Here is a 20,548-nt window from a genome sequence, read left to right on the forward strand (position 1 = left end):
ATATAAACAATAGTGCTAATTCCCTCAGTTCATGGATATGAAAAATATAAGCTGTGATAGTAATAGTAAAACCAATTTTTCGTTACCACTGTGCTAAGTGTTAGTAAAAAAAAAATTCACTACCACTGTATCGTTAAAGATAGTGACAAATTGTTTGTGTGTTGTTGATTGTTGTTTCACTAGCACTACACGAATAGTGGTAATGAAATACGCAGAACATTAAAAATTTAGTGCAGCGTGCCCATCCCTGTTCAGGACTATATCAGGATCATTTCGAGACTAGTTTCGAACTGTCTTGAAATTATTACGAAATAGTCTCAAACTTATCTAGAAGTTTTCCCGAAGTAGTTCTGAAAAAAAACGAAATAAATATTTTCTCGAAATGATCTCGAACAAGTCTTGAAGTCTTGAGATCCCGAACTTTTTAATAAATGCTCTTGATTAAATCCCAAAAACCTTGAGCTAGTTCCGAAATGTTCCTGAAGTAGGCCTGAACTATACCAGAAATGGCCCTGAAATAGAAGTGAACTAACTATCCAAAAATCGGCCTGAACCAGTCCCGAAATGAACCGTAATTAATACCGAAAAAGTTGTGAAATAGAACTGAACTAGTCTAAACTGGTTCGGAACTAGTACCGAAATGCTTCTGAAATAGTCGTGAACTAGTCTTAGTTAGAAAATGGCACCGAAATAGCCCGCAATAGGTGGCGAAAGTCGGGAATTTTTTTCGGAAATGATATTGAACATGTCTTGACATGGACCCGAAATGGTCCTTTATTAGGCCCAAAATAGTCCCAAATTGATCCTAAAGTAGTCCCGAACAAGTACCGAAATGGTGCTGAACTACATAGTCCAAAATGATGTTTGCACATGAAAAAATTATGAAGTAGTGGAACTGAAAGGAATTGGGGCTTTTGCTACTGATATCAAATAATATAATAATGAGAACGGTTTGGTTTAAGTTAAATAAAATATTTGCATATAAAAGTCATATATTTCTTATGACTATGCTAGGCTAAGTGCTAATAAGACTTAAGGCCCGACCACATACAATTTTAACGTTATGTTGGCGTTGGCGTCCATTTAACAGCTGACTATGAATACATGAATTCAAATGCAGCCGTCCAATATAAAGCCACCATTACAGCCTTGAACGATCGGCCTGTCGGGCAAGATAGACGATAAGGCTGTTGGTGTCGAAGTGGTGGACACGATTATAAGGATAGTTTCATATGTTGATATGTGTATATGAACAACTTGCACAAAGAAAAAGTTCATATGCCACTAAATCCGATTAGTTGAAAGAAGCCGTTAGATAAAATTAGCCGTCGTTATATAAAAAATAGGGTATTAAAATTACACAAGTTAGCTACAGAAGCCGACCCAATGAAGTTACTTGGCAAATATTTACGTATGTACATATATTAGGGTGGTCCTAAACAAACCAAATGAAAGACTTTTTCAGTCTCACCCCCTCAATCGGTAATACCACGGTCAAAAATATTACATATAAATTTTGGTCCCGATTGGAGACGGTTAGGGCTTGTACTCAAAAAATTAAAATAATTTTTTTTTCTTCTAATACCGAAAATCGATACTACTATAGTCGAAGTCGGGAATATCACATATGGTACATTTTGGTCCCGACTGGAGTCGGTCAAAGTTCAGATTAACCTGGGAAGACTTAATAAAGTTAAATTATAAAAAGAAGAAATTAATATTTGTATAATATTTTTCAACCTAAGTATTTAAATTAAACAATTAATTTTTTTAAATCATAAAAAATGAAATCTCATATATTCATCTATTTCACATCATAATTAAAAACTTAATTAGAATTAGTGTATTTTTCTCTATAGCATTTGTCAACTTGCAGTATATGTTGTTTGTCCCCCTCACTCTTGGACACAATTTTATTGTACAAGTTTAACTCTTCTCTCTGCCGTGTGATTTACCACTTTTAAGTACTTTATCCTATTGACAGCTGTTGTATGACTTCCATTTTTTGCCCAAACGTATAAATAAACTCTTGATGAATGGAAAACCGATTAAAAAACACTAAACTGCTTTTATTTATAAACTGATATAGATCATTGGTCAATACTTTTTCTTCACTGCCAGTTACAATATTATACTTTTTTCCCTTCAAAGTAATCGTCTTTTCCTAAAGCTGCAACCATTTTCTGCTTTGTTTAATTGATAATTTTCATCAAATAAGGCCAAAAAACTGTTTCCGGTGCAAGAAAATTTTTTCACACGGTATTATTTCCTACAGTTTACCAGTTCGATGGCCCCGAAGTTTAACTAAAAAACTGCCTTTCATATTTTTTGGTTTTATTTTTTTTTATATTTGAATTAAATTTTTTAAGTCTTCATAGGGTAATCTGAACTTTGACCCCGTAGTGACACGCCTTTACCGACTTCAATCGGGACCAAAGTTATATGTGATATCTGCGTCTATACCAACATCGACGTTGCGGTTAAGGTTTAGGAAATCTGATGTAGAAATATGCTTCATACATTTAACGACCACCCCAATGTACATACAAACATGCAAGCCTAATACAGAAATAGACGTTTGTACGCGGTCGCTGCGGCTGAGTAGTCACAGCTGCGTACTACCACTCTGTAGGAGCTGGGTTCAAGCCCTAGTACGGCCAACATCTAAATTATAAACACAAAACAAGTTTTTTTTTTCAACAGCGGTCGCCCCTCGCCAGGCAATAGAAAACCTCCGAGTGCACTCCCAGCATAAATAATAAGCAGCTTCTCATGAAAATACAGTCGCCGTTCGGAGTATAACAGTACGTCCCTCCATTTGTGTTATAACATCAGGACGTACACCACAAATTGGAGGAGAAGCTCGGCCAAACACTTAGTAAAACTGTAAGCGCCAAAATATTATTATTATTAAGCACACAAACATACATATATGACATGGATAACATGGCAAGGGCTAACAAGAACAATTAATTAATGAGTGACAACAACTGGTTGCCCAAGTACCCAAAGGATTTCAAATTCAGCTTGTTATGGTTTCTCCTCAGTGTATACTTGTATGCAAGAAGGTTTTTATTATAATGCGATTTTGGACTGTTTTATGAGCTCTCTAACCGCCAAATTTCGCATCGTTGAGCACGTAAATTAGTGAGTTGAACCACAAAAAATTTGCTTGTTCAAAGAGGGTTTTTTTTTAATATATATTGAGTGGAGTTGAGAAAATATGTATTTATTTCCATGTGCTACCTTTTCCAGTGCAGACTGGATATTTTTACCTGTTAATTCGCAAAAAAGTTGGTCTACTACGGCTGAGTGCGGCACTCGTATATAACAAATGCAACGCATATTTGTTTTTTGTAAACGCGGGCGTGCGAGAACATCGCAGTGATGTTTGTGTAGCAAATTTTGATACTGATACTCACATGCAGGGCGTGCTTAATGGTTGGATATGTGGATTAAGTCACGGGATTAGCAAGATTTACGGCGCTGCGTTTAAAAAGGTCTCACAAAATTTTATGGAGTTTTTTTGTACTAAACGTTGTTCATACTTATGTACGTACGTATGTATTACATTTGTGCCGCCAGGATAAAAATGATGAGGCAGTTTTTGCTGACCCAACTTTTTCATCACTGTCATCAGGAAGATCTCTCGGGGAGGTCTGTGTAAAGATGCAAAGAATTTTAGATAATATTGATGAATGCTTCGTGGTATAACCCTGTGTCTTTCCGTGAAGTGAAATATCTAGAGACGAGCCTGACATGGTGAAACTAACGTCGAGCTAAAGGTAAATCGAGCGCTGAAAGTTTGCGGACAGTGTCAGAGAAACTTTGGTAAGATGTGGGATCTAAGATATGGTGGCGTAGAAATATGGTACCACGGTTTTTGTCTTAAAAGGGCTACACAGGAGCGTGTGTATTGGTATTAAGTACGCTATGAGTACAAAGTTGGGGCCGGCTTAAACTGCTTTATTCGATTTGCCGCCTATAGGTTTAGCGATCCAAGAAGAAACAATGAAAACGATGTGTCCACCGGACTCTTTTTGATTGTGGCATACCGATCGGAGTTTTGGGCACAGAGAGTCATTTACAAAGTTATCAGAGATATACCCTCCTTTTTTGGCACCTAATCACAAATTGATATATGGAGTCGCATTTGGAAGAAACTACGTCGTTAAATTTCCAACATGGGAGCAATGTAGAGATCCAGACACTATCTAGGGAAGTTCGGCGAAAACTTTCTATACCGACGGCTCAAAGACTGAAATTGATACTGGATTTGGACGGCATCGTAGGCGCGGACATAAAATCAGTATCTGCAGTGACAGCGAGTCTGCTCTATCAACAACGTCAACTAAGCCAAACTGACGCTCCGCACAAGTTTCTACGCCAAAACTTTCGATTCAAAGTTCATGGATTTTTAGATATTAAATGTGTATTATGTACGTTTATGGATCGACTTCTTTCCATATTTTTATCTAGGAAATAGCATCCACGAGGGACTTCAACAATCTGTCAGCGGTTTTTTCACAAAGAACCTTCATGCATGAATTCTTGGGAAGATACCAGCATTGGAAATATGCTGAGTATCTGATTCCATCACCAAAGAGGTCTGCTTTGGCAGAAAGTTCCATTTAAATTTAGTGCGACATTTCTTTAACAAAAATTTCTATATACACACATATGTATATATAATTTTTTCCAAAAAATTTTTCTGAATCATTGTATTAAACTGTCAATGTTTCTATTTACACAAGATTGTAACGATGATGAAGATTTCACTGGAATTAATAAAACTTTAACTTGCTAGACAGCCTAAAGTTTGAAAATGAAGATATAAATTACTTTTGTTCCTTTTGATAAAAATAATCGAGCTGCCGATGAATAAAATTGACACTTGGTACCTTTCGACGTACTACTGAATAATAATCTATACCATTTACATATTTTTTCTGATTTTTTTCACGTTGAAATAGTCAAGCAACAATTTTGGCCACTTTTTCAGTCTTCTGGCAGACTGCGCGAGCGGTGGGGGCCTTAGAAAGGCCAGGCTCTTCGGCTACCCTTTCAACAGAAACGACATTATTTTAGAAAATAGAAAGGACGTCAGGCTACTACCCATAATGGTCACAACCAATTGCGATTCTACTTGCACCGAATAGCTGTGATCGCATAGTCGGAATGCCGGCTCTGGTTTGCAGATTATGAAACTTCAGAACATATTTTAAGTCACTATGCGGCTGTGGCCATATAAAGATTGATCCACTTTAAAGCTTCAGGGGTCGAATCCTTTGTTATAAAGAATTCGCCTACGAAGGCAATTTTAGGATTCATTAGGGAAGATGAAGGTATCTTGACAACACTGGGTTAAGGATTCTCTCTTTAAAAGTTAAAAAAGATCTCTCAGATCGCGGTGTCTCTAGTTCTGTTACACCCAAGAATCAACTAACTACCTATCTCGCTATGTATGTACATTTACGGTGCATACTTAGTATATGTTTTCTCGACTTCACTAAGTATTTTATGACATACATATTTACAAAGCCATTTAAGATTCTTCGGAAATATTTCAACTAAGCCGAGTTCTGAAATTTAAATCCAGAAGGATGGTAACGCAATCAAACAGATTGCCTTACGCCCATCACTAACGTTCCACTTTGGCAAAGAAAAAAATAAAATAGCAAAAACAAAGCCGCTACGTATACGCACTGGCGCTTCGAGCCACATTCTACCTTGTCAGCAATATTTGAGGTTTGTGGTTGTAGCACGCACATTGTGATACCTGCTACTCTCAAACAGTTGTAGGCAGATACATATACGCCTACATGTACATATACTATAAACCAAGGCGAACTTTAGTAAATTCCTTTTTTTCTTTTTCGAAAAAAAAACGCATACAATTTCGGCACGCAATGTACACTCCAGTTGCGTGCAAAATGCATTCGGTTGAAAGTGCATACATACATATGAGTGCACATATGAACGTGATGTTGCAGTTGTTGTATTGTATGATTTTTTCTCCATCAGTGGCTCACAACTGGCAGCTGAATATATGTGCATAAATGCATATACAATAATATTACAAATGTGAGAAAAAAAGTGAAAATGTACCTTTTAAGCTTCAACTTAACCTATGCTGTGCATGCATTGCGTGGATTGCCCCTCCACATATCCTTACGTCTAGAGACATATACACAGCTTGCGTTTTAAGCTGTTTGACGTTTATTTATTTTGTCACACTCGTGTCCAAGGGCCTTTATAAAACTTTTACTTTGTGTAACTCATTTTTCTGCAACGGTCGCAACAAATAAAGTAACGCTTTCTATGAGACTTACACGCTATGTAGCGTAAAATGGCGAACAGTGGGCCGCCCCATGCAAGTTAACCGCAAAAAATATTTTATTGCTTCAGATGCTTATATTTGTCGTAAAAAGTGGCCATAAAGAAATTCATCTTAATCGGGGATCGATTGGATGACGCCAGAGGCCCTTTGAGAGATTTTGTAACAAATATGGTTTATTGAAAGTTTTAACTGATAGCTATTTTAGAAATACATAGACCTAGTTTGGTAATCAAAAGCTTTTCAATAAATGTTGAAGCTTCACACTGCAAATAAAATAATATTTCAAGTTTGAATTTAAAAATTATTTTTAATGAATAAATAACTTATAACAATTTAATTTTTTTATATACATATTTTTTTCAGTTATGGCTGGTCACTGTCATTTCTTAAAAAGAAAAAAATATTTCCAGGATTTTTAGATATTTTACTTACCAGTTCTATATCAATATATACTGGTCACAGTGTATGTATATTAATTTTTCTCTTACGGTCAAGAGAAAACAGGGCTTATCAGTTATTCTTGAAAAAAAAAAAAAAAATAAATAAAATTTCTTTTGTACGTAAGTGCACGTATTTTATCCTAGAGAGCATGATAATAATAATAATAGATAGGCGCTTACGGGCTTGAACCTAGGCCCTGCGGAATGGTAGCGCGCATGGCTAATCATTGCACCACATTGCGGCCGCAGGGAGCAGCATAGGGGGTAGAATAAAATCTTGAGAAGAGAAAAATAATGGAGGTTGGTTATGCATTTTATCCTCCTCTGGAATAGTGGCTGTCAATTTTATAAAAATGTAATTTTTGTATGGGGCCATCCAAAGCAGAACAGATAAGGGTATGTTCACAGCAAAACATTCTTGGGGAGCGAAAAATAATGGAGGTATATGGTACATTTGATGCCATTAGAGGCAACTCTTGGGTAACTATGACCATTTCTTTTTTTTTTTTTTGGAATTAGGCATTGCGGTATCTAAAAGTAGGAATCATGAAGAATCTCACAAAAAAATGTTAAGAAAAGTACATGACAGTATAGTGTTTAGATTGTTCAAAAAAGGTCGACTTTTTTGATATTTTTTGACGAAAAAACCCGTATTTTTGACACATTGCTCCAGCTAAGTTCCTCATGATATATAAGTTGTTTTTATTGTATAAAAAGGGCATCGATTTCTATGCCTAAAACATATTTCCAGCGTCCTGGTACACTACCGTGATGAACAACAGACCACTTTCAAAAATATTTGTTTGATTATTGTACTTTTCATAAAAAAAGTATCAAAAATTCAAATCTGACCCACAAAAAAAAAAATATTTAAGTGGCCTTTAAAACACCAAAGGATATTTTTTTCTATGTAATTGGTAATTTCTTAACAAGTTGGAATTATTAAAACATCAAAATTCCATTTTGATTTTTTTCCGGCTAAAGTCGTCATATTGCCCATTCTGTGGTGCACGCATTTCTGGTGAACAAAAGTATTCTGGCATGTGTATGTGTTTTTTTTTTATATATATGCGTCAATCAAGCTTCAGCATAAACTTTGTGCGAAGTTTTAAATGAGTTAGTTCCATGGCAACATACATTCAGCGCGATCTATGCCATCACACACGCTTGACCTACGCTTATGGATATACTCCTACATGTACATATGTATGTATACATAAATATGAAGTTTTTGCGTGATTGACGTTCACGAATTTCTCTGAAATCTACAGCAAGTGCTGGCAATTTATTTTTAGAGCTGATGCACATTAGTGGGTGGACATGCTTGACCATGTGATATATGAGGGAATACTTAAACATATGTACGAGTATTTCTGTTGAACTTTTAAATATGCACTCTAACAGCTTTGCATTCTCGATGAAGAAGAACTGAAACCAATGTATAGGGACGAAAAACAACAAGGCCCCGGGAGCCGATCGTATACCGACTGAACTGTTCAAAGCCGCTAGCGAAGAGATTGCCGGAAGCATGTACCCGCTGTTAAGCATAATTTGGTTTGATGAATACATGCTTGAAGACTGGAATATCGGTGAATTTTGTTCAATCCACAAGAAGGAAGATCCTGCCGCTTGCACCAATGATCGCAGAATAAGCCTATATAATATCGGTTACAAGGTCCTTCACGAACCAATTTATTGGACGCTATCAGTGTGGCTTTTGACCCGGTAACAGCATCCTTGTCCAGATTTTCACAGTACGTCTATTAGGAGAAGATACTTAATAAGCAAATTGGCACACACCGTAAAACTAATATGGATATGTAGAGTGACGTTGAGCATAACCTTTAGCTCCGTTCGAATTGACAAAGATTTCTCCGTGCCAAACCAAACGAAGTTTTAGAAAGGGCGATTCATTCACTTGTAACTTTTTCAAGATATGCTAGATGCGAAAAGCATCATCTTAATAGCGCCCATGAGAAAAACGGAAGGGTCAAGTGCAGAAGGACTTGTCTGCACTCGGGCAACTGGCGAAAATTTTCAGTCTTGGCCAATGATTATCTATGGGGAGACAATCGCTCACCAGGCTACAACGACCGGCATGTATATGCTTAGCAGGAGCGATGCGCACATGTCCAACGACGGCGATGTAGTCCTTGAACTTGAGCCTCTTTATATAGCCAAAAGAGCTCTGCTTAACATTTCGAGAGAGGGATTTGGAAAAGGTAAAGTCATTTCCTCTAGGAGTATGGAGAAGTTAGGGTCCTCGCTCCCACTAGCCCTGCTACCTAGAGATAACATAGGCATAGCCTTTGAAAAGAGATTCAAAATTACGCTTTGCAGTAAAGCAACCTGAAGTGTCTCCGCTTTCGAGGCACTACTTCATTATTGCATTTGGCACTGGTAAACGGATGGCTCGAAGACCCCAGAAAGAATAATTGCTGGAATTGTCGGCCCCAGGGCCAGGATCTCTGTTCCTATGGGGAAATATACGAGCATCTTCCAAGCAGAAGTTTACGCCATCTACCTATGTGCGGCTACAATCATGTGTAGAGAGTATATAACCTATGAGGTCAAATCGTCACTGGTTCTGGCGTGAATTGAGTAGCTTAACTGCCTGGGTAGACACAATAACATCAAGTTAGCATGGGTACCTGTCACAAAGGAGTAGAGGATAACGAGGTGGCTGACTGTCTCGCAAGAGAGGCGGCAGCCATTACTCAAGTTGGCCCTGAGCCTTTACTAGGCGTGGGTCCCAACAATCTAAAAAAGGAGCTTAGAATAGAGAGGATCACTACGAGGGATCTAAATTGGCAAAGTTTGTCAGGAATGCGTCAGGCATAGAGTTTACTGGGAGGTTATAACAGAAAAAAATTCCAAAGTTGAATTGAGCTCCCAAAAGGGCAGCTTAGAATAGTAACAGGTGTCCTCACAGGACACTGCAGGCTGAGAGGGCATTTATACCAACTGAGGTTATGGTCGAGTGACCTTTGTCGGTTTTGCGACTCTACCAGCGAGACACCTCTACACATCCTCACCGAATGTAAGGTAGTTTGCGGAAGACGTGAGAGAAGTTTAGGCTCAACGTGGCCACAGCTTAGGCACATTCACGCCCTATCCGCTAAGGTACTGTTGAATTTTCTCAGGGATTAAGGTCTACAGAAGGTATTGTGAAGAGTGGAGGGCACAATAGACCACTAGGTTGCGGTGGAAGCCTCATTTTATTATTTTTCTCGGCCCATACCGACAAAAGGTTGTAGTCCCAAATAAGAAGAATAAATATTAAGTTGATTTTACGGTCTACGGTTTTACGTCGGTGGCTAGTTGAGCTATAAAGCATACCAAATTCACGCGGCGGTAATGCTGGGCGGTTGGAAAATCTGATTTGACAGGTGATGAAACTGTGATTTCGTATTTCAAACACAAAAAACTATGCTCGTTGTTGATGTTACTAGAAAAGTTTCTGCTTTTGTTTACGTATGATACTTCGGCGTTAACGTTAAGCGACAGAAGGAAAGCTCAACGCTTTTGCTTAGATATGGCTATTAATCGCAGGGACAAAGTGGCGATAATAAAACATCTGAACTAAATAGCTGGAAATTGAACATAGAGATGAAACTAAAGCGACTCCCCGGTGATAGTAGCCCAGTTATTCAAAAATGCCTCTCAATAACCCTCTAAATATACGTAATCGCTAAATATTTTATATAGGAATCCTTCTTGATCTCTGACTTAGTTCATTAGCTAAGTAAATATGGACTTTGAATGCCCAGGATACCTCCGTCTTCCCTTATATTTCAACACTAAATCCCGGTATTCGGTTTCAGAAAGGCGAATTCTTTTCAAAAAGGCTAAAACTACAGACGCTTTAAAATTAAGTACATAATAATATGTTCTAATATCTCATCGTCTGCAAGGTAGAGCCGATATTTTGATATTGCCGTCACACCCATTCGATGCATTTAAAAATTTAAGCGGGGGAGTAGTTCTATTAAATGGAAAGTTGCTCTTCCTATGAAAAGGTTCGCCGAAAAGCCTAGTCTGTCACATGATTCTTGTCGCTCATTAGTACTTGTTGTGTTCTGAGTGCATCCACTCCGAAATTATGGCTCTCAAAGGAAATCCGATGGGTCCAAAAAATAGTTTCGGTCCCATAATTCGTCCGAATCACTCATTAGCAAGCTGGAATTTGATTGTCCTTTTTGGAAAGGGTCCGGATTGCTACTTTGATATCGGTAAAGTTACCTAAGAACGCGCTATTTAAGACGTTTTCAAGGCCTAATTTGGCAGAGGTTAAGATTGCTGATAAATACTTCATTCCGCTTTATAATTGCAAGTTTGATGTGTTTGTGGATACTAGTTTCCCGCTCTGTTTTTCAATACACGTATCTGGAATTGAGAGTAAAGGGTCCGTTTGCCCTGGCATTTGGAGAACGTTACTCAAACGCCATGTACGTACGTTCGACTTTAACTTTTCCGTGATAAATGGTAGATCCAATTTAAGTTATTAGAATTTGATTTCAGCTTCATAATCAGCGATTTTAAGAACTCATAACTGTAAAGTTTTAAGCGAATGAAATCGGTTTTGATTTGTTTGGCCGCCATATTGGCTCCGGCATTTTTAATTTTTCCAATATGACTCCAGATTCGTAATCAGCGACCCCGAAAACTATAAAATAAGTCGTGATCTAATTTTGTTTCACGATTTGCAGAAAGAAATTTATAGAAACGCCATTTAAAAAGTTTATATAAGGGTGTTAAGTAGTTTAAAAGTAGACATACTGCGTGTTCACTTTCATTGATTGGAATTTTGGGCCGAGTTCTGGGCCAATTGACGTGAATCGTCCATACGCGCAATTCTCCTGCTCTTTAATGAACAGTTAGAAAGTAATTACAAGTTTAGCCGCATAGTCTCCTAACCCAAGCGCGGGATAGGCGAATTTTCAAGCAATGTAATAAACTTTATACTTAAATATAAGGTACTAACAATGAAAAATGTATAAAGAAACGATTGGCTTCAGTATTTTGCAAACCTCTTAAATATAAAAAAAATCGCTTATAAATTTTAAAAAGTAGTTTCGATAAATATAATATCATTGGAAATTTTGACTTTAATACCTTTAATTTTTGAAACTTTATCTCAGCGTCTTTGTCTCCGTCGTTCTTATCTGGATGATACTGCAGAGCCAAAACTTTGTATTCAGCTTGTATTTGTTCAACCTGAAAAAAAAATGTATAATGTACATTTTATATCCGCGAAAATAAATTCTTATGCATAAATTATTTTGAAATTGATAGACACATTTACATTGTTCATATTCATTATAACTTTTATTTTGTTCTTAATCGAAAGAGGTAGATTTAAGATTGCACAGCCATTCATTTTCCAGAACTTGAGACACAACTATACTTTCCAAAGGTGTTTTAGTACGTTGAATTTGAATGCGCCGTTTGAACTGTTCCATCACCTTATATTACATTTACATTGGACCAAAATGCGTGATTTGAAATCAGTCATTTGAAGGTGTTTACACTGCTTGATCCGCATTTGTTTTGACTTCTCATCAAATGAAAAGGGAAGACAAAAACAAAATGTATGTAAACAAACACTACATTTATTATATTGTTAACGCTTTTTGGACACAAAAAGGCAATTATTCTTTGATTAAACTAAAAATGTGTAAAGCTCTTGTATAAATTAACAATTTTTACACACAAATTTCAAAGATTTATTTATTTCGTTGTGTTTGTTTTGTGTTTGAAAAATTCCAAATGTCAAAGACAAACCAAAGCTTTTGTGGAACTTTTGTTTCTGAGTGCGTTCAATAAAATAGTACGGCAATTGGAACGCATTTGTTTCGTGATTTTGTGTAAATGCGTCGAAATGCGTCATTCTGGAAATGTGAATTTGTATGGAGAAATGCGTGATTTGGCCTCGCATTTGAGGTTTCTCGCCCAAATGACGCATTTGGGCTCAATGTAAATGTAATATTAGGCTCTCGAGTAATTCAAACCTAATCATTAACGAGGGGCCGAAAATCCGCTTTTTTAGAATTTTGTTTGGTTTTGATTGGATTAGGCTCGTCCAATTCCGTCAAAGTACAATGGGTTAAAAAAAAAATCAATAAATAAATGAATTACTACATTTGTATTAACTAAAATTGCAATTATCCTCGAAAGTATTAAGCCACTAGACACGAATAAAGTCGCGAGCTCAAAAGTTGACCGCGAAAAAAAACGCATAAATAAGCTTCAGCGAAGAAAGGCGCCTCCACCTAGTCGACGGCCAAGAAAGACGCGCAAACTTATTTTGATATATGGACCTTTTTTGTAGAGAATTGAAGTAGGCTAAGAAACAATTCTTTTATCACTTGAAATTCGATGGACTTGGGCGACTCCAAGATATTGACTTTTTAGAGCATAATGAACCATATTTTTTCTATTACTAATAAAAATTCCAAAAAAGCTGATGTTCGACCCACGCTACTAATTATGTAAAAAATTTATAGTTTCTTGCTAAATATATTTGCCGTTAGTTTTGTTTAGATAACTAGATGATACCAAGTATAAATTGTAGAGTTTAATAAATGCAGACAAATGAATTGTTCATCTATTTTGGAACTAATTCAAAAAAATTTTAAATTACATACAAAATTTCGTTTTTCTAATTAAATTGAAATTTGTTTTTAAAATTATCCAGCAAATAAATATTGTGGCGAATGTTCCGAAATTATCTTCGATATCTAGTATGAATGTCATGTAAATGAACATAATTCCCATTTACTTCAATGCTGTCACAACTCAAGAAATCAAAAACTCGAAAAAAGAGCTTTAAAGTTTTGAATTGAAATATACTGCCATAGTAAAAATGAATACATATTTTGTTCTACGGAGCTACTTGCAATCGGCACAGCCATTCAATTTTTACACAACATTGAATAAGAGTTACCAGTGCTGGCATTGATTCTTCCTTAAAGTATTCTAAATGAGTACTAGTATCGATACTTTTACAAAAAAGTTCTATCACTAATTCCATGCATTCATTTTGGAGTGATGCGCATGCAAACATACAGACACGCAGACAGAAAGACGGAGAAACAAAAATTATGAAAATTGTTGATTTGCCTTCTATAAAGACCCCCCATAATAGTTTTTCTTGAAAATATGGAGATCGGTCTGCTACAATTTTATTATATGTATAGATAATTTATTTGCCTCAACTAGCATAACTAAGGGTGAATACCGGAAGCCAATAGAAGTAACAAAAAGTTAATTTTTATTTGCTAGAAATACCTGATTTCACGTCATAGAGAAAATATGCAACTGGTAAAGTTCTTCGCTGACAAACAATTGCGGAGCGATACTCGACTAGGAAGGGTAGAGTTATTAAAATATTAAACTATCACAATGCATTGTTCCCACATAGTTTATACCATGACTTAAAGTATGTTAAACTCGACGCTCCTGCCCATGCAGCCTTTACAGCCGTTCTAGGCCTTTTAAGTGATATTGTATGCCAGACGTGTTACTCAATTTTGTATAATTAAACCTGTTATGAAGTTGCTGGGAGTTGTTAAGTGCGTCGTCCTTCAGTTGATCCCCTCGGCCTATTCTCGAGGCCGTTGTGAGTTGTCTGAAGAGGAAGATGTGCTATAAGTACGGTACCATTTGTACCGATTTTGGCGGGAAAGTACCGATTATGAGAAAATTGTCTCGCTGAATATTTTTTAACAGTAGGGACATATAAGTGTACAGATTTTTCATATTTGTATCGATTAAATACCCGTTTTTCAGTGCTTTCTTTATTCATTTAACAAGAGTCTCCCTGTACTCTGGCCGCAAGTGGCAGCACTTTTATTATCACCAAGAACAGAGAATATAAGGGAGCTATAAACATATCGTCACTAGACATGAATAAGGGCGCGAGCAGAAAAGTTGACCGCGAAAAAAGACGTCTAAAAAAACTTCCTAACATAGTTGACCGTGAAGAAAGACGCGCTAAAATATTTGACGGCGAAAGAAAACCCGAACACTTAATATCGTGGTCGTGGTCGTAGTTTTTGTGGAATGATGCTGAAGTGGCAGCCCTTGGAGAGGTATAAATCTATGTTTACGCGTCTTTCTTCGCCGTCATCTAGGCTTTACTTCTTTTTTCGCCGAAGTTTCCCTTAAGCGTCTTTTTTCGTAAGAATTTTTTAAGCGTCTTTTTTCGTCGTCAAAACACTAGCGCGCCTTTATTCGTAAATAGTGACGATATGTAGCCAGCATCCTTATTCTTTATGATCTTTGGTTATATTTTATTCTCTGAAACTGTTACTCTCACTATATTGCAGTCTATCACTCTTGTCAGAATTTGTTTAATAGTGTTATAATTATTTGTTAAGTTTTTTTTCCTGAAATGATTCTAACTTGAATTTCGTGAAATTATAAAAAATAATACTAATTCATGGATACGAAAAATATACGCTGTGGATACAGTGGCGAAAATATAAATAGGGAAGAGAAATTTTAGCATTCTTTGCCTATTTCTCTTTCGATTGTTAAATGTTTATTAAATTTTTATAAAAGTGTAGCTCGTTTTCTAACAAAGGCCGTGTAAGTCAGCCCATTCAATTCAAAGTGCGAATTTTAAGTAGCTAAGACTTACCGTTAATTTTTGGTAAATATTTTTGTGGAAGGTGCTGCTTATTTTCTCCATACAAAAAAAAAATTGTCGAAATTGCCAAAAATCAACGGAAAGTCCTACTACTACTACTACTTCAAACTATTAAAATCTGAGTAAAGTTATTTAAAATTGTGTTCAATATTTGTTAAGGTTCGTCGAATTTTTACAAATGTTCTACAAAGTGTGAAATTTTGATTTACTTGGGTTTTTTAAATACTAGGTAATATTTTCATAAGAAAATTAATAAATATTTTTTAATCGAAGAAAAGTAGCCAAACTTTCCAAAATGTCTCTTTCTATTTACATTCTCGCCATCTTATATATTATGTGTATAAATTTTTTCGATAATTTTGCGAGTTTTTTTGTCTTTATTTTGTTTTAGATAAAACTGTTTTAAAAGATGTATCTTTATTCCAAAAACAAAATTGTATGTTCGGATGCAATGGTTTAGAAATGTCCCGACTTTTTTCTACAGAAATCTGGGCACCGTAGCTATAAGTAAGAGAAAAACATATATGTATGTAACATATATATGCGCATATGAGTACATACCCTGCAGGGAAAGCTACTAGTTGTGAACCAGAATGCTACCAGTTTGTGTTTCAGCCCAACTAGTTCACGTTGTGTCCTTTTCCAATGTTAGCGACTGGTATTTTTAACATGGCGGTGTCATAGGAGATGTCAATTGTCCGCTTCTGCATCAGCACGCTACCAGTAGAAAAACTAGTAGCATCATACCAGTTGACGGGATAGACTCCCTATTCATCCCCCGTGAAAAGCATAAGTATGTAATTTTGCTCGTGGCGCTGCAACAGTGGCAATGGCCGACAGAGTAAAGGTTTGGCACGTCAAATCAAGAGATCCGAGTTCGAATCTCAATGAGCGAATCTTTTTTTTTATTTTATTTTTTATTTATTTATTTATTTTTTATTTATATCTCTTGTAATTTTTAAATTTATTGTTTTAAAAAGAACAAAAAATTATGTCTTATTTTCATTTTTTTATGGTATTTGAGTACTTAGGTTATTTCCAAATGAAATGAAATTTATGTACAATTTTTATTTTCTATTTAAATTGACACAGTTATTTAAATTAATTTACTTACTTTAACAACTTACACGGGCACTCGAACCTGAGATCTCAGAACCAGAATCCGGTAGTCTTCACTCGACGCCACAGCCGACATTCGTGATGAAAGCAATTAACCGCATTTTAGTTTTGGTTGTGTGTTCAGACAGATGTCGCTGATCGCATAAGTTTTTCGAAATCGCCGAAATGGTAGGCCGTCGCTTTAGCACATACTAGTTAATGAACTAGTATTTATATTGGCATTTCACTCCGGGAACTGATATAATTATAGTCTATGACGAACTGGTATGACTTCCCTATTTAATACCAGTTTTCGAACTAGAATTTCTACCAACTAGTTTACTTTTTTCTACGAGGAACTGGTATAATTATGGTTCATAACGGACTGGTATGACTTTTGTCCTTAAATAATAGTTCATGAACTGGAATTTGTGCATACTGGTTCAGCTTTTCACTGCAGGGTACATACATAGGTACTAAGGCATATTTTCACAAGCTCAAACGTGAGCTGCCAAAGCATGAAATCGCTACTTTCCAGTGTGGCTAGATGCTGGTGAGCGGGCCATTACATGTGTATTATGATGTCCTTCGAGAGCTTGGCCGTATTTTATGACCATCTTTAAAGCCTTAAGTGTGTAATCACAATTTGTGTTTTTGTTTTCTCTCCTCTCAGCGTAAGCCCAATTCCCGCACATTTGTGGCGGTCATGTTGTGAGTGCATAACCTACTTTGTTGGTTAGCAAAACAAATTAAAGAATGTGAGAAAATGATTCGAGCAGCACCTTGAAGCGGAGCGAATAAGGGGAAGAATAAAATACTGAAAATTGTATGTAGCTGCAAAATATTTTGCATATACGCTTTTGTGTGAACAGTTGTGGCAGAAATTTACTGTGTTTTACACATGGGAACAAAGTCTACACTGTTGTCAGTTGTATACTTCTAAGGACCATTGCGTCCGTTGTGCAAACGAGTGAATTTATCTTTCTTCTTTTTATTGTTTCTCTTTTAATATGTTCATTTTGTAAACCCATGTCAGGCGCTTAGGCGTTTGCCTTGCATTCATCGACTTCGTTCTGCCATGCATTGTCCGTCGGTTTGGTTCTGTTTGGCCTGTCGCTTAACATTATGCCACATAATTAAGTTTAGTTTTGAAAAGCTTATGTTGCTGGCTGCAAAGTTTTTGCACAGACAGCTTAGTTGGCTCTGACAGGCGGTTAAATTGATTTCTTGACACGCAAAAGGTTATGTTTCTTTTGTGCTTGTTTTAGAAAACAAGTTTTATATATGCAGGTTATGTTTTATTAGCAGCGAATTTCCATTATTTACTATGTAAAATGCAGTAAAAGTTTAGCCACAGTCTGGTCTTGCAGGCATAAAACTGCGAGGTAGTAAAAACCCTTCTTAAATTCTCATTATTTCAGGAACAGAAATGTATCAATAACGCTGAAGGAACGCTAAAATGACAGACAAAGAAGCCGAGACGCGTAAACTTAATTTCTGGTCGTAGATTACGTATCTTTTTTAGATCATGTAATTTCCCCAAGATATTTTGTTTATGAGGTTTGCATTATGAATGACAAAAAAATCCAATTTTAACATGGGAAATTTCACTCATACGCCATGTAGGAGTACACACATAAGTACGAGTATGGCCATGTACATGGCGTATGAGTAACATTCTTTCCTGCTCATATTTCATTCCAAAAAATCGAGACGCATTTTCCTTTGACCACTCACAACTTTTTTTATCCACTGATTTTCTTCGTTAATAGCTTGTTGTTTTTTTTTTAGTAAAAGAACAAGCTTTATAATAAAGAAAAAAATTGCAAGTGTGTTTTTTTTAATTTTCCCTGTCAAACTTAATTTTTTTTTCATAAAAATGAAAATATTTTGGGAAATACAGGTTCGTATTCTACAACTAAAAATTAAGTGCACGTGTTTCGGCTTTGTTTTGTGTGCCATTTAAAAACCTAAAAATTTTCCTGTAGTAAAATTAGACAACATTAATAAAAATTTTACCAATTAGTGAATAACAAATAGATTTGCGCAGGTTGGCCGAGCCTCTCCTTCGGATTTTGTGGCGTGCGCTGACTCCGAACGGCGATTTTATTTTTATGAGAAGCTGCTTTTCACGGCAGAAATACACTTCGAGGTTTGCCACTACAGCACAAAGTGGCTATTTCATGAATAACAACTGTAGCTAAATTATTATCAGATACATTTTTAAACACTTGAAAAAAAAAATCCTCTGAATATGAACACACTTTTCTCATGATAAAAGGTATTAACATCTAGATCTTGCCGGGAGCTTCATACACAGGCGGGTAACAATAAATAAATTGTATGGGATTGAATTGGTCTTTAAGTAGCATGTCCATCAAACCTCTTTGCCAGCAAAACCATCAATAAATTATTAAAAAAAAAACATTAAATAGCAGTCTGTCTCACAGTGTGGCGACTAGAAGAAGCTAGCTGGACAAAATTATTTGATTAGTGTTTTAGATCAGAACTAACAAAAATTGTATAGTTATGACCAGGGCCGGAAATGCCCCATTGGGCCAAAAAGTGTTAATTTAATAATAATAGGGCCGCATAAATATTTTTTAGAAAGAGAATTTAAATAATAGTTTTCTTTTATATTCTAAAATGCCTTATATCCAAGGAATATCAAACAGGTAGGAGCATTAAAGCAAAAACAACATTTGCGTGTATTTTGTTGTTACTTCTGGTATCGAAAGTATCAAAAACTGTTCTGATTTTTTTTCCAAATCAAAGTGTGCTATGCGATATACAAAAAAAAAATTTATTGAAAAAAAAAATTGTTGCAACTTTCTTTCTTAATAAATTTGTCCAGTAATCAGTGGTTGTGCTGCTGAGTTGGGCGCACTTTCCAAAAGCTGCTATTCAATCACTTGTTTTGTATGGAAAAAGGTTTCACATGATTATAGATTTTAACAATTTAGATTTTTTTGTTATCTATATTAAACAATTTTTATTGAGCTTGAGGCCGTTTTTAATGAAAAACAGCAATAATTTGAAAAAATGGCAGAAGTGATAGCTATTTCGGAAATCACCACATTTCCTCATCAGACTTCTTTCAGTAGGGTTCGAACCGACGATCCCACTGACTGAGCCAGTTGCCTACGTACTGTGCTAAGTTCGCCTTGTGAATTCTTGTTGCTTTTTTTCACTATGTCATTTGTTAAGCCAACTACAATGAAGCGCAGCTGTTCCAGTGCTATTTAAACTTGATAATGTAATACGTTTTTCATTAAAAACGGCCTCAAGCTCATTAAAAATTGTTGAAATTTGAAATATTTGACATTTTCGAGACCAAATAATTTGAAAAAAAAATAAAATCAAATCAGCTGCTCTACCACTATTTACTACCTATTAAATGTGCCTTGCTTGATTGAAAAACTTTTTGTTTCAATAAACTTTCTCTCAAAAAAAAAAAAACAAAAGCCTAGTTTGGAAAGTAATAAATTTAATTCATAAAATAATATGTAGATACATACATATGCACCTAAAAATGTATATACGAATTTTGAAAAATTTAGAAAACTGAAATTTTTTAAATTTAAATAAAGATTATATGGAGAACTTATTAAGACATAAAATTGTAAATTCAATTAAAAGATGCACTCCCAGTTATTCAAAAAATTAGGACCCGTCGTCTTTCACGTTTTATGAATCGAATTAATCTTCTTTGTCTTCTTCATCGTTTTAATTTTTAAAATTTATGCTATTTATAATTCGTGGTGCAATGAGTAACTTGACTACTCCCTCAGGAAATATTGAAAAGATTTTATTTATATTTATTATATTTATTTAAATTCTATGGGATAAAAATAACGTAAGCATGTCGATAGACTCGTAAATTTATAATGCATCAAACAAGACGTCGCAGAATTGAAAATTCAGTATTGCGTAAATGCTGCGGCCCTTAGAAAACGGCTTGTCCGTAAACATGCAAATAAATTTGTCATTCAGTTTGTTAAAATAGTTGTCAGTTAT

General features: G+C 35.7%; 1 protein-coding gene across 2 annotated transcripts in view; it reads right to left on the reverse strand.

The window, feature by feature from the left end:
* Positions 1 to 20,548, reverse strand: part of jdp (DnaJ domain-containing protein) — a 79,236-nt gene that overhangs the window by 16,749 nt on the left and 41,939 nt on the right. Inside the window, exon 2 of one of the 2 annotated variants that reach the window (XM_017614075.1) lies at positions 11,896 to 11,997. The exons of the other annotated variant lie outside the window; for it this stretch is intronic. Coding sequence (XP_017469564.1) covers positions 11,896 to 11,997 — 102 coding nt within the window. The remainder of the gene's footprint in view (positions 1 to 11,895; positions 11,998 to 20,548) is intronic. 2 annotated transcript variants of the gene reach the window in all.

Source organism: Rhagoletis zephyria, unplaced genomic scaffold (assembly GCF_001687245.7).
Source record: "Rhagoletis zephyria isolate East Lansing unplaced genomic scaffold, Rhagoletis_zephyria_1.1 Rzeph_scaffold_00765, whole genome shotgun sequence".
Classification (NCBI taxonomy): domain Eukaryota; kingdom Metazoa; phylum Arthropoda; class Insecta; order Diptera; family Tephritidae; genus Rhagoletis; species Rhagoletis zephyria.